This window comes from Micropterus salmoides, unplaced genomic scaffold (genome assembly GCF_014851395.1).
Source record: "Micropterus salmoides isolate LMB-PRFRI ecotype aquatic unplaced genomic scaffold, ASM1485139v1 Ms_hic_scaffold_11, whole genome shotgun sequence".
Classification (NCBI taxonomy): Eukaryota; Metazoa; Chordata; class Actinopteri; order Centrarchiformes; family Centrarchidae; genus Micropterus; species Micropterus salmoides.
Genome location: NW_024040152.1, coordinates 6088193 through 6103428, shown reverse-complemented (window position 1 = coordinate 6103428; position 15236 = coordinate 6088193). Strand labels below are relative to the sequence as shown.

The window sequence follows — 15236 nt, the reverse complement described above, 5'->3', positions numbered from 1 at the left end:
CTTACTTTGCCTTACTTTGGTATTGCATTGTATAAGCCCACTTTAATCTTGTTTTCAGCTTCGTTTGTTGACTCTGTCTTATTAGAACTAGCTAAATCCCGGGATCCGCGGTATATTTTTTAATTCCCACCCGCAGCAGAGTTAAAACCGCCTGCTCCTGTGCAATTTGGGATGGGTCCTGCAGGTCCCGCAGGATCCAAATCCCAATGGAGCCCTCTTCTCTGCGCCCCTGCAGAAGAGAGTGAAATGCTCTCATAGGACCACCCTGTTATAATAAAGGTTAAATTAATTACATAGTTCCCTCCAGACATGTTTATATATATGTAAATACTCTGTTTTGAAAGTAATTTGTATCTGTTATGGTTTTTCACTAAAAAGTAACTACTGGACACAATATGTCTCCTCGTTCACCGAGAATGGACACTGGAGGCTTCAAGTTTGCAAGTTATTTGTAAGTTGCATATTGAGCCACTACTGGCTTCCAAATCTAATGTCAAATAGCATTTAAAGTGAGCACAAATATTCCCTCTTTAACAGACAGATGTAAAGACAGCCTTCTAGTGTCAAACTGCATCCAATTAAAGTAACAGTAAGCTAAATAGGTTTTTAAGTGGAGGGGATTTACTTACTTACTGATTACTTATGTTACTTACTAACAAAGTTATCAGAATCAGCTTTATTACCTAGTAGGTTTATACATACCAGCAATTTGGTAAATGGTCTGTACTTGCATAGTGCCTTTCTAGTCTTTTCCACCACTCAAAACGCATTTACACTACATCACATTCACCCCATTCACCCACATTCATACACTGATGAGCATAGACTAAGGTGCCAACTGCTCACCAGAAACAGAAATGAACTCATTCTTACACATTCGCTCACAGCGATGGTACAGCACATTGGTCTCTTGGTCCTAAAAATAAACACAGTAGGTAGCAAATATGAAAAAGATAAAGCGAGTATTGCAGGTGAAGAATCATAAATAGAGCTGAAATGATTCATAAATGCAAATTCCTTGCACTGATGCTTCGTTTAATCTACTATACTATATATAGCACACTGTTTCGCACAGACATTTATAACAGTTTTTTAGCTTTAAAGCTGTTGAGTAGCAAAAGTACTTCTTAAACGACACATCGATGAATCGTTGAAATAATCTATAGAAGCTTCGAATACTAAAATCATCGTTAGCTGCAGCCCTAATCATAAATATAAAATTAACAAAATATGAAAAATCTCAAAGAATAGTAATGAATATGTATAATCCATCTGTTATTTTAAATTACAATGTGTGCAATAATTTACAGTATGAGAATACTGTACTGTAAAGGGGTGGGTTAGGTGAGAGTGATAGTGTCAGTTGGGGTCGCAGGCTTTTTTTTGATGAGGCCAGCTGCAAATGGAAAGAAACAGTTCGTATGGTGTGAGGTTTGGGTCCTGATGGACCTCAGCTTCCTGCCAGAGGGGAGTGACTGAAACAGTGTCCGGGATGGGAGGGATCAGCCACAATCTTTCCTTCTCGCTTCAGAGTCCTGGAGGCGTACAGGTCCTGGAGGGATAGTAGGTTGCTGCCAATCACCTTCTCTGTGGAGTGAATGAAATGCTGCAATGTGAGGCAGCAGCGTACCAGATGGTGATGGAGGAGTTGTCTTTGGCAGGTTGAGCTTTCTTAGCCGCCACAGGAAGTACATCCTCGGCCGGGCTTTTTGGGGAGAGAGCTGATGCTCCCACTTGAGGTCCTGGGTGATGACAGTGCCCAGGACGCAGACTTGACAATGTCACACGGGTGATGGGAGTGGGTGGGGCTGGGCTCATTCTGAAATCCACAACCATGTCCACTGTTTTAAAAGCTTTCCAGGTTGTTCTGTTTGCACCACGGCATTATCAGGATCTTGTCTGACTGGTGAAGAGGGAGGGAGAAGAGCATAGGGGAAAGAAAGCAGCCTTGAAGGGAACTGGTGCTGAGGATCCGAGAGTCAAAGACATGTTTTTACCAGGTGGAGTCAGGCATGCTCAGCTGGGAGAGCCTGTCCTGCAGTGTTTAAGGGGGAGCTGAAATCCACATGAAGAGCCATGTTTACTGCAGGGGATCCAGGAGGGGATTGTGATGGATATGAGGTACTAACAGGCCTCTAACACATCCTTTTACTGTAAACACAAATCCAGCCTCTTCAAGATACTCACAGATTAATGCTGTTAAATGATATCTGTTTTTGGAAAAGGTGGGGCAGGTGAAAACACTTTTTTACTCCGTTATTCGTTGCACACAGTGGAGAAATTAAAGACTAACCCTCTATTAGCAGTTAGCATCAGCTTGGACAGCAGAGACAGCGTAACTGCTGCTATTTTCTGTGGTTAACTTCGGGGTTTATCTAAAAAACACAAGGTGAACAATCTATTGCTCCGTGATCCCCTCCTGGCTTCAAACCTTTGAGTATGTTGAATGTTTTGATGAAAATCAGTGACAGTGACATCACTGATTGAGACATGACCAGTCTGAAGCCACAGGGAGCAGCAGCAGTAGTTCAACGCAGACTGAGATGCTGTTCCTAGAAATGTGACTCACCTGCAGGTTTTAGTAGATTTTAAGTGCCCCATGATGGTCTGATGTTCTGATTAATGTTTTCAACACGGAGGATCCTATTCTGTGCATCTGGTATTTCCTCACTTTAGCCTTTTCTGTAGGCTGTTCTTCATTGATGTTATCTGCATCTGTTTGATAAGACATGGTACTTTGATGAAACCAGCGTGAGCATTCTGCACATATGTACAGTAGAGTAATGCCATCTGTAGACATGTTAATATGACACATGAATATTCACACAGACACTTCTGCTCTTTCAGTTTTGACAGAATTCACAGTCATTCATATACTCTGCATTCTGTGATGTTTTCACAATGATAACCACACAATTTTATACTTATACACACATACTAAATATTTTTACATATACACACTGCTTTAGAATTAATTTCATGTTATTTAGCAACAAGATGGAAACATGTACATAACTGGGAGTTTCCCCACATTTCCACAAACATGTTAATGGTTTAAACTGTCATCAGCATATTTACTATGTATTGCCACAAAACTGAGTGTGTTTAGGTATCCTTTTGTGTTTTAGTCATATATTGGTGTGCTTAATTATGATTTTTTTTTTTTTTACTGGTATTCATATAAAATGTTCAAGTGTACACTCCTGGAACAATTTACAACACCTCTCTATGAGGATTATGTCTCCAGGACTTAGACATGTAATGCTGTGTATTGTGTTGTTGTGGAGACACTCACCACTTAAATATAACTTATATTGAATTTAGCTTTATATCAAAAAGTTACTTTTTTAACATCAAACTCTGACTGCTGTGTTTTTGCAGTTGTTTCCTTTGATGCAAAACCTGTCAGCACTTTCATATATGTCTTAATGTCTCAGATGTATGGGTTTTGTTGAACATAGGAGCCACTGTAAACACGATGCTGATATAAGAAACCGTTGGCGGGGAATAACAGCACCATCTGCTGTGGACTGTCGGTCACTCCCACACAAGATCTGGAGGTTGGGCGGAAGAATTCAAATGAACAATCTGCTATTTTGACACACTGCACAACCCCCAGGGTTTCATTTTGTTTTTATATTCTGCCGATATGCATTTTTAGGACATCAAATATGGAGACATTTAGAGCAAAATTAAAAATGTTTTATTGCAATGAGAGAAGGAAAACAATATACTGTACAGTGTTGTGCAAGTCAAAGGTGAAATTAACAGGCATAGGTATGAGGAGCACTTTTTGAGGAGGTATATGTTGCATAGTAAAGGAAAATTTTTTACACAGTAGTTCAGGTGAAATATAAAAATCCATTAGTACTTCAATGATCACTGCAGCCCCTCTGTTATAATAGTGTCATTTTAAAGACAAGACATTTAGAAAGAGATTTTTTCTTAAGAAATGTATCATTTGATAAAAAATGTTTAGCACCTTGCCTTGTCTTTTGGCTAATTTACATGCTAAAGCTTACATGCAAGTATGTAAAAAGGGCATCAAGCAGAAGCTGAAACAACCGCTTTGTCTCACTTCTCCAATCAAAACAGTAGAAGCTGAGGGATGCCACATACAGATTTTGTACACATTGTTTAATATGATTAAAAAGGTGTTACTATAGAATTATGTCAACAATTATGACTTCAAAAGATAAAGCCTTCAGCCCATCAGGCTGTGTCATCTCGTGTTGACTCAGTCAGCCTTCTTCTTGATGCGGAGCAGCTGCGAGAAGCTCTGCAGAGCCCAGAACAGCAGAGAGAGGGAGACAAAGGCCTGGACAACACAGACAGACGGGGTTAGGATCAGAGGCCTTTCGTCACTCCATTTCCTTCATAATGTTGGCCGTGACACCTTAACGAGACTCACCATTTGAAGATATACTGATTTAGTAGAGGTGATGATCTAAAATGTTATTTAAGCTATGAACACCTCCTTTTTCTGAGCGATTTTGTTGTGGGAGTGTTAATGAGCTGACAGCTCGAGTTCGACGGTAGACATGTAATAAATTATATGCCGATATACTGAATAAATTTCTCAGTAAATAGATTCATTATTTGGTAATTAAATGGTAAAAAAATAATAATATTTAACAGGCCAAAACTCAAAGGTTTTCAGTTCATGATCATAGGAGACTATCATAACCAACAAGTGCTACCACTTTATCACCTTATTATAGCTACAGAACAGAAGCCTTTGAAACTCAAACTTGACTTTTTTCCTTGCATATTTTTAACCATTTTGTCATTAATTATAGATATATATGTATTCTGTTTTCTAAAATTATTATTTGATTAAAGGCTTGATTTGTCCCAGAGATTCCCTTCCCTTCCATTCCATAAAGGGGTGGGTTAGAAGGGTTGGTTAACACGCTTAAGTGTTTTCTTCACTTGCATTAGAAATTACAAGATTAGATATGAATATTTCATTTATATCGCTGGGATACCAAGCACTATTGACTGGATAGCCGTCCTTACTATTAGTTGCTTTTAATGTTGGTCGACTGGAGATGTATGCACTCACTCTAATTTCCTTTGTATTACAGCTTCAACTAAATTGTACACTGCAACATGTTACGTTAGGTAAAATTAGACTGGATAACCATGACAAAGAAAAAAAAAAAGAAAAACACAACATAAAAAGTGTGACAGGTATCATTTACGACCAGTGATCACAAAGGCAAACACTGAAAGTGAATTCCTAATTAAAAGAAAACAGTGAGATCCTTCAGATTCAGCCAGTCTCAGGATGTTGTAGAAAGTGGGCTCAGAGGTTAAGAAGCAGGTCTTCTCCCCTGATGCTCTCACGACGGGGTCAAAAGGGTCACCGTCATGGGCGACCTCGCTATTCGGAGAGAAGGGGGCTCTGCCAGAAAGAGCCCTGTCCACCCCCCCCTTGCTGCGTTCTGGCCCATAAACTGCATCCTACATCGCAACTCAAGCCAAACCCAGACCGCTGTCCATCACAGGCATAACAGCCTGATGGGAAAAAAGCAACGTTTCCTTGTGGACCCGGCAGCTGTTTTCCTCTGAGATAGACATGGACTGAGAGAGAGAGAGAGGGGGAGAGAGAGAGAGAGAGAGAGAGAGAGAGAAAGAGAGCTCTGCTTTTCTACCTCTCACTACCTGCTCTGAAAACTGCCTCCCCACTGAGAGAATAAAAGCTTAACAATGGACAAAACAAAAGGAAAAAAAGGGACGTGTCAAGAGATTTAAAGCGTACATAAGACTGTACATAATGAATTATGCATTTATAAAATATGATGCATCTCTACAGATTAAATGACCCAAAAGTATATGAAGTAGGTAAAATAAGTTCCACATCTACAACATTAAAATGCTGCTTACACATTAAAGCATCAGTAATGATAGTCCAATAATATATTATATTATATTACATATAATACAATACTGTAACTGGACCATGTTTACTTTTACTACTTTAAATACACTGTACTAATAGTACATCTGGACTTTTTTCTAATGGCAAATTTGGAATGGAGGACTTTCATAGTGTGGTATTGCTATTTTTACTTAAGGATCTGAATGCTTTGCAAAATAACATCAATGCCCGAGTACATAATACTTTCAAAGAGGTGGCAAACTTCGGATCACACCCAGAAGTAATTATTATGACTAGACTACATTTATTACAGATCTGACTGATTACTGAAAACAACTAAACTGAGTTCATGGAAACAAAAAACATTTTAAAGAAGAAATAATTGCTTATTCCTTAAAGCAAGGAAAATGCTTCAGTGGAGAAACACAAAACTGATAGACACTCGTTGCCAAATATGCATCCATTTGTCTACCAATAACAGGTAACTTTGGAGCTGGTAATGACGGACGTGTTTCAATTTGATTCATGTCTCTATGGTAACAATAACCTTCCCACCAGGTTTACTAGCGGTTGTGTAGTTTCTCACAAGGAAATCTGGAATTAAACCCTGAGTAAAAATCACGTTGACATTTGGCTTCTACCTCAACGTACTGAATAAAGTCATTTCACAACTTGTTTCTCCTGGTAAATCCAATTAGCAGTTTAAATATGACAGCTAAAACTCTAAATTCCTCGAAGGAAAAACAGATGGCAGATTACGCATACATGAAGTTGCATTGTGTCCATCTCAGAGAAGCGTTGGGATCGAGAGCTTTGGCAGAACCTCGCAAATCACATTTCGCTCAAACAGACTGAAACATGACAGAGGTTTCTATCAAAGCCGCATGTTGAGGCAAAGGAAGGGCACCTATTTTTCTCTGTTCCCATCTCTCCTCATTCGCCGCACCATGCTACACTTTAATGGACTCTGTAGGAAACCCATGTGGGACAGATTACATAGTGGAAGGAAGCAGGCTTGATCGTCTACAAATAAGCACTACGGCCAGACAGCAGCGGCTCCCAAAGTAGAGATCTCAGCAAATCGACTCACACTCACTTTGTTTTGGGGAGAAGGTACTTTGTTAGGGGTAGTAATACAAAAAGCCACGAACATGTGGTTTTTGTAGATTTGCTCTGCTTCTTTGTTGAGCTTTATTTACTCAGGAAAGACAGCTCTTTCTCAGTACCTGTTTTGGGTTGTGCTCAGGGCTCCACTGAACACTGTCCAATACTTCTTACTACCTAACTTTGACAAGGTAGCATGTGAAATTAATATTTAGCTCAAACTTCACCAATTCAGATTTATGAAGAGAATAACCAGACATGAACATCAATATTGGACTATTCTGCAAAAGCCCAGATTGTGTTTAATGCCTACTTTTTTTAAACTCTCACTTTCTACCATATCCGTGCAACTACGGGTGATTGTGATTTTGGGAACTGAGAAGGCAAATGTTAATTGCAGGTCTGTGAAGAGACACAAACTTCTTTGAAATGAAAGTCAGAGGTGCTACATACCCATCCACACCCAGACCTCCACTTTCTGCCTCACTCCATAAAGGGCACACAACTATCTGCATTGGCACTGCATGTTGGCTATGGATATAAATCGTGAGGTGCAGCAGGAGCAGATGAATTACTGTGGTGATCCACAGAGTGACCTTTTGCTCTATCTGTGCTGAAACTGATAATTCACATGATCTTCTGTACTTAGTTAAAGCATCTGGTACTGACAGTCTATAGCTGTTTTTTTAAATATGTGTAGTGCAGGTACTGCAGGTCTTTTATTATTCTTAGTCAACTGTCTTGCACAAGAAGACCTAAAATTTGATGTTTCAATCATGATTTAGTCTTCCTGCAATGTGCAGGAAAAACATCCATTAAAATAGTGAATTTTATTATTAAGCCATATCAACAAGATCTTGATCTAAGAACAGAAATGTTTCCACTTTGTGAAATGAACATTCAAATTAGACATTCAATGGCCATTACTAGTTTACACACTTTTAGTAATAATACTGTAATATACAGATGTGCTGAATTCCAAATTAAACATGCTTTATATAAAAAATACTACTTAAAGTGTTCTTCAGTTTTTTAATGCAAGTGTCCCAAGATGGTGTCAACACTGTTGTCAACACTAAAACCTTTGCAGCCTGACGAGACTAAAAGTCTGGCAAACACCCTCAGTACTTAAAACATGGCCAAATATAAAAACACTAAATAACAGCCATATGCAACTCCAACATGAAACTGTATTGTCCTGCAGAACAACAATTGTCAACTCTACATTGAACTGTGTCATTTTGTGTGGTGTTGATAGATATAATACGGCATCAAGCATCAAACACGCCGGGACGCATTCTGGTGTCCCTAGCGACTGTCTTCCAGCCTTCAGTGGGTTAACATGGCAGAGCCTTGCTGTTCTCCAACGCAGCTGCACTCGTGATTGAAATGAAAACAAGGCAGAATGGCTGCTGTCAGATGTGTGATATATGACCTGCAATGGGATGTTTCCAGAGCTCCCTTTCCATATGGCTGCCTAAAGTCCCCCAGACCTGGACTGAAGTGTATCGGAAAATAATTCTGAAGTTTTTGTTTTAACCTGGCTACAGAACCGGAGTGGGAGGAGTTTGCTGCATCAGGAACATGCAGCTACATTGGTAAAAATAAACTCCAGAAAATATTTGTTAGTGAAACTACAGACTGCGTGCTAAAATAGTACTGTTTGTATTTTCTTTCATTTCTGGCTGATTAGCAACTTTTACATCATGGGTGTTTTCTACATATTCTTTTGACTTTGTGTTTGCAGAGCTGGGATTGTTCATGCATTTTTTGTTATTCATATTTTATATACAACAACATGTGCATGTACACACACTCAGCACACACAAAGAGGACTTCCTGTCTGTTCATTATGAGCAGATATACGGTCTCTGTGCTCGGGTTGTTTGAGCAGACTCAGGAAGGATATGCTGAACAGGTTAATGTCCCACCAGAGAGTCAGTGTAGCGGCTGCTCTGTAGCAAAGCCATGAGAAATATTGCACGCACGCACACACGCACACACCACAGTGCAGCCAGACAAACGTGATATGGCAGTTTCTGTATGGTGAAAGTGTAGCAAAACACAAAGTGGTCTGATGATATGCCAATTTAGAATGATTCAGTTGTTTAGAGGTTTTCCTTGTTCTCATTTACTATGTGTCTGCTAGAAGGTCACATGTAAGGTCAACAGCAACTCATCCAGACCATTATGCCTCATTGAAAACACAAGAAAAATCCCTGAAAGTAGCCATTTTCATATTTTTTCAATTCACTTCAGACCCCAGCAGCTTGGCACCACTTCAGACTCAAGAAGAGAATTCTTCACCTCATCATTAACTATAGTTCCCTGGGTGGAAGGACTGGTGGACCCGCTGCGGAAGAACGCACTAGTCAGCAGAAATTTGGAATGCAGAGTACCGGGCACATGTCCAGGAAGGGGGAATGAAACACAAACACAAAAGAGGTTGAAGTGGACTGGAGGATGCATTTGCTTTTGTCAAATCTAGCCCGTTTGTATTTACAATGAGAAGGTGTCTGGGTCCATACATAAATAAGTTAAATGGAATTCCTCAGAGAAGAAATACAGATGGATGACTCTCCAACGTCCTGTCTGTAAGAGGTGTATTTATGGCTCAACTCCATCCACAGCCTCTGTTTTACATACCGACTGTGGAGTTTGGAGCCAGTTGTTCTTAAAGCCTTTCCGTGTTCCTGCAACATGTGCGTTGTAGTCAAGTCTAAAGAGGCAGTAATCAATATCGCCAATCTGGAGTAATGCAACACAAGCGGCTGTAATCAGCTCAACAATGAGAAAAATGTCAGATGTTTGCCAGCTTGGTCCGAGGTGTTAACACAACATCAAACATACTAGATGAAGAGCTAGTGCCCAATTTAAGTTTATTTGTTTAAGACAATGAAATGCAAAATCTGAAATACCATCAGAAAAACTAATTAAAGAACAAATTCTAGCTCCAAAGATAATAATTCAACCCACAAGGCTGGTTGAAAGGTGCAAGGCTGAGAAGACAGACAAAGGGATGCTGTGCGTAAAGAAAGCCTTGCTACTTAAAGAAGAAAAGGATGTCTGTTCTGAGAGGCAGGTCAGGACCTCTGAGAGGTCCCTTGGAGAGGGAGAATAAGGTCTTGAGCTGTCAGGTAGAATATAATATATCACAGGTTATGACCAACAAGAGCCAAGTAAAGAGGACCTGAGGTATGTATGAGGATGTTACCTCAGGAGCCCATATTATTGCTTCAAAAATAAAATGATTTCTGTGCCCAGGAGCAGCAGAAATATGTATAAGAAAAGTTCCTGCGACCCTGAGTTTTCAGGTGCCTCTGCATCCAAAGTCAAAGCCTTGGGGATTCAGAAGTCAAGGTCTTGAGCAGTGAGCTATAGTGCCCTAAGGGCTATAAGAGGCAAATTGCAAAGCACTTTGGATTAAAGTTCTTTGTAACTTCTGTCTATTTACCATTTAATAGCAGAAACCAATTATTATATTGGGTGGGTAACCTCAATCAACTCTTAGAAAGGCCAGAATCTGCACTGATCCAGTGAATCGACTGGTGCATTCCTGTCAAAGACACCTCACCCACTTGGAGACCTTTAGATCCAGGTCACAAAAAATTTGATTTTATGTGCTAACTGACTGGGCACGGTGAGGAGGCAAGTAGAAAACAACACATATGCTGTACAATTGTTTTAACAAAGAAACCGTGCGGCTGTTCCTGCTCTCTTCTTCAGTGACCTTTCAGTGTGCCTGCTGTTGATTTTTCCACAGCTTCCTCTACAGTGTTGGAAAGCAATAGCAACTACTGGACAGGAGCACACAGCCACAGAGAAGATGGGAACGGTGACCATGCTGAGTATGGAATAAATACTGTCCCAAATGTATTGTAGCTGTGGAAAAGTTTTGTACTCGTGAAAATGTTTTGTAGCTGAATGTTTGAATGTGTATCTGAATATCAGAAAAACCCAAAGTTTTCAGGTACGGATCGATTCTACAGGTACAAAACAAACCTACAGTTACAAGTACTTTTGTCCATCATTTGAGACATTCTACTGAAAAACCAATGGGGATGCTCTGACTAATGTCATTTGACTATCCAATCGGGAATATCAGTTCAACAGCCAAACACATATTCTGGGGGGTGGGCCTTTCTTGCTTCTTTCAGTTCTAGTTTGTTTCGGGGTGTTTCTCCCTTCAGTCTCCTCTTAAGGAGGTGAAATGCATGCTCTGTTGGGTTAAGGTCAGTTGATTGACTTGGCCAGTCTAAAACCTCCCACTTTTTCCCCACTGATGAAGTCCTTTGTTTTGTTGGCAGTGTTCTTCGGCTCATTGTCCTGCTGCATGATAAACTTCTTCACAGATTAGTTTCAATGCATTTCACCGTAAATTGGCAGACAAAATGTTTCTGTCCACTTCTGAATTTATTCTGCTGCTACCATCATCAGTTACATCATCAATAAATGTTAATGAGCCTGTTCCAGAAGCAGCCATGCACGGCCAAGCCATGACGTCACCTCCAGCATGCTTCACAGACGAGCTTGTATGCTTCAGATCATAAGCGGTTCCTTTCTTTCTCCACACTTTCCATCTATATCTATATAGATCTCTCTCTCTCTCGCTCTCTCTCGATAGACAGACATATATACACACACACACAAAACATTTTCACGAGTACAAAACTTTACCACACGCACAATGACAGCATTGTGTTGTCACGCAAGGCAGTGATCTAGCAATTGCGTTCGGTGTCTTCCTCAAAGACAACTCAATGTGTGAAGAGGAGGTGGACAATCCCAGGTTTCAAGCACGGACAGCAATACTCCTCACTGGCCAATACCCTGTTAGGTAATTTATCAGGAGATCCCAAATCAAATTGATTGAATCATATTTCTCTCGCCTAAGAAATATGCCGATCCGGAACTTCTCATTAGACCTTGTCAATGGATTCTTTGTCAATGTAGAAAATATTAATTGGTGGTGGCTTTAATGCTTATTATTGATCAGTCTGTGTGACAATGTCGATTCCCAATTTTGCTGCCTTAGATTAAAAGTCTCTCCAATCTTGTAACCCCCAACTGCTCACAACTCCTGGCAGCTGGAGACATTTTCCAACTCACTTCAGGCAAGATACTGTAGCTTGAACTATTGTGAAAAAGGACCATGAAGAATTTCATTTTACTACAATTTCAGAAGTGTTATTGTTAGCCAGTAAGCCAATGAGCGTGGCGGAGAGAAAGATTAATAAACTGAGAGGAGAGTGATGAAAGCTTGCACTGCAATAAAGATGGCTAAATTAATATGCTAAGCCTTTATTCAGAACTACTCTTGAAAATATCTTTGACTTATTTATATTTCAACTTTATGAAAGTCTTTTATCATTTGTAATGTTTTTGAATTTGTGAGCAGACGTCTTTGGAAATTGGCATTACAGTTCTGTGAAACCAGCTTAATGTTCCTTTTTGAAAGAGCGGGGAATAATACTGTAAGAAAAAAAATACCAGCTATCGTCAAGTTCAATCAGGTTCAAATGTTGGCTCTGAAGCGGTATCATAAACTGGATGGCTGTTGTGTTTCACCCATGAATTAAAGCACAAATAGGAAGACAAATTCAAAAGAAAGTCAATTTTGGCAACAGACACTTACCCCACAAAAGCCAAACTAAATACTGCTAGAGAACCCCCAAAGGGCCAATTGCTGTTAGATTTCCATAACTTTACCTGGCAAGTGGTTTGACAACATAAACCAAGCGGTTACTCTTTGACGGGCATGATCTCCTGCACACTGAGTGATAATATTTCACACTGTGTACGGTTGACCACCCCGCTGTTTACTCCAATGGAACAGTCCTACCCAGCATTTCTCTTTCAAATCCCTCCATTTTCTCCCTGGGAGGAGATTTCCTTTCCTTTCCATTCCTGCGAGCTCTTAGATGATGTCATGCTTACTGAGTTTCCATTGCTCCAAACAATCCTGTTAACCTCAGAGCTGCTTCTTGCTACCACACATTCCTGCTTCAAAAAAAGGCAGCTAACCTCTTGCACCTGAGTTTTGGTGGGTGGAAATGACTCTCTCCGATAACGACGACCTTTTAGCACTCGCTGTGTTATCTGCCCGCTCATGGGTGGGTCCGCGGGAAAATGGGAGTGGGATTCGCAGTTTTTGCAGACAAGTCAGGTGATAATGTGAAGATAAAGCCACTTTGTGCCAAGTCTGGTCCTTTGTGTTTGACATGAACTTCAAAATATTGTTCTGACCTCTTCTTCTGGCCATGGAGCATTTATCTTTCCCTTGCAAGTTTGACAGAAAATGATCTTTTGAGATTGGAAATACTATCAACACAGAGATGAAAAGATGGAAAATCTAATGGGGTGTGAAAACAATTAGATGGGTTTTTTTTATATATATATATTTTGGATTGGGCTGGATTACCTAGATTTAGATTTGCTTCTCAAGTGTCAAACTTGCATGAGCCAATATACCACTTCTTGAACTCATTTACAAGGACACATCTCAGTAAAAGCAAAGTAGACAACGTTAAAAGGGTTTCAGGCTTTTGGGGTAAATGTTGCTTTATTTAATAACTACAAAATAAGAAAACTGACATAAAGAATTGAAAAAAAAAGGATGGCTATAAAAGTTTTCTTTCTGCCTTCTCTTTTAATCCAGTTAAATCTGAAATGTTTTCTACCCTAGCCAACAGGCCTGAAGACGCTCTCGCTTTCTCAACCAAAGACAGGTGTATTTTTATGAGCTCTCCTCTTAAATTACTGTGACTTCACCAGTAGTTAGTGGCCGTTTTCAGAGAATAGCTGCTTAATTACGCTGGGATATACAGCATGTTTCCCTGTGCCTTCAGGCAAACCAGGGGGCCACACAGTAATACAACCGTGTGTTACATCATTACAGTCCTCCACAAGCGCCCCCCCTGATTCTCACCACACACAAATACATGTGCATGTGGACACACACATAGACAGGGGTTGGACCAAATAACAGCAGACATTATAATGCAATCAGGGACAACAGTCCTGCACAACAAACTGTGTTTTTGAAGTTAAATGTTGTTGACACATTGTCAGAAAGGTACTGATTTCAGTAATTGTAGTTACTGTTATTTTGTAGACCCCACATACAGAAGGGTAGAAAATGTTAGTGGGGTTTTAGATTACAGAGGCTGCCATAATAAAGATCCTCATACAATGGCATCTTGTCTAGAGCTGAAATGATTAACAATTATTTATTTTAATAAATAAGTTATTTTTCAAGTAGAAATGCAAAGCATTTGCAGATTCCAGCTTCTCAAATGTAATGATTTGCTGCTTTTCACTGTTTTATATAATCATAAACTGATTATCTTTTGACTGCTGGTATTGCTTAGTTTGTATTTGTGCACATTCAATTTGCCATGGTGACACAAGTGGAGGTTGGTAGTAGGGTTGAGACAAACCTCTATACACAGATCCTCATATTGAGTGACAGAGCACACATGCAACATTACTTGCACAGAGAGCTATAACCTCATTCAATCCCCTGGTCCACCAGCCCTGCTCATTGACACACGCACGGTTACCAGTCTCGTCTCGTCCGAACCAGTGAGGTCTTCATGCGAGCTGCACAGACATGGGTTTGGGCGGGCGAGTGGGCGGCTGGGAGCGAGAGGCAGTCCTGGTTTACAGGTCAAGCCTGCAGCTTTACAAGGGAAATCTCCAGAGCCACTATAAATACCACTGTGAGCTTAAAGGGTGCAGTATATCACACCAGTGGGTTTGAAGGACCACAAACCGACCTAGTTTTTGTAGTTTTTTTTTGTAGTCCCCCCCTTTTCCCAACTGTACAGTCGCATGAGCCTGAATACAATTAAATGCGAATTTCCCCTCCTCCATTTCGAGTGACTGTTAATTGATTGGCCCGACTTCAAAACAGGCCCCCCCACTGCAACAAAGAGCTGGCCGTTCACCTCAAGCGTCAGACCCATATATCATTAAAGTAACTTAAGTTTGGGGGTGGTTTTCATGTTTTTTTCCGTTGCTGTATTTCTGACAAAATGGCACAAATATGTCAAGAAACACTTGAAGTAAATTCTGAAGATTTTCAATGAGCCCCACCTGCAAGCAAGACATTTATTTAGCTCAAACTGATGCACTGCGACTTGAAATGAGGCCTAATGATTCGCTTAAGCAAACGGCAGCACACAACTTCCAGTGCTGTCAAAGTGACACAGCCGTGCAACGTGAGCAGCATAAATCAAGATGTTTT

The 15236-nt window shown here is 40.2% G+C and overlaps 1 protein-coding gene across 1 annotated transcript in view; it reads right to left on the bottom strand.

The window, feature by feature from the left end:
* Positions 1-3680: 3680 nt before the first annotated feature.
* agmo (alkylglycerol monooxygenase) overlaps positions 3681-15236 on the bottom strand; it is a 51476-nt gene continuing 39920 nt past the window's right edge. Inside the window, exon 13 of the mRNA XM_038710581.1 lies at positions 3681-4318. Coding sequence (XP_038566509.1) covers positions 4238-4318 — 81 coding nt within the window. The 3' untranslated portion in view covers positions 3681-4237. The remainder of the gene's footprint in view (positions 4319-15236) is intronic.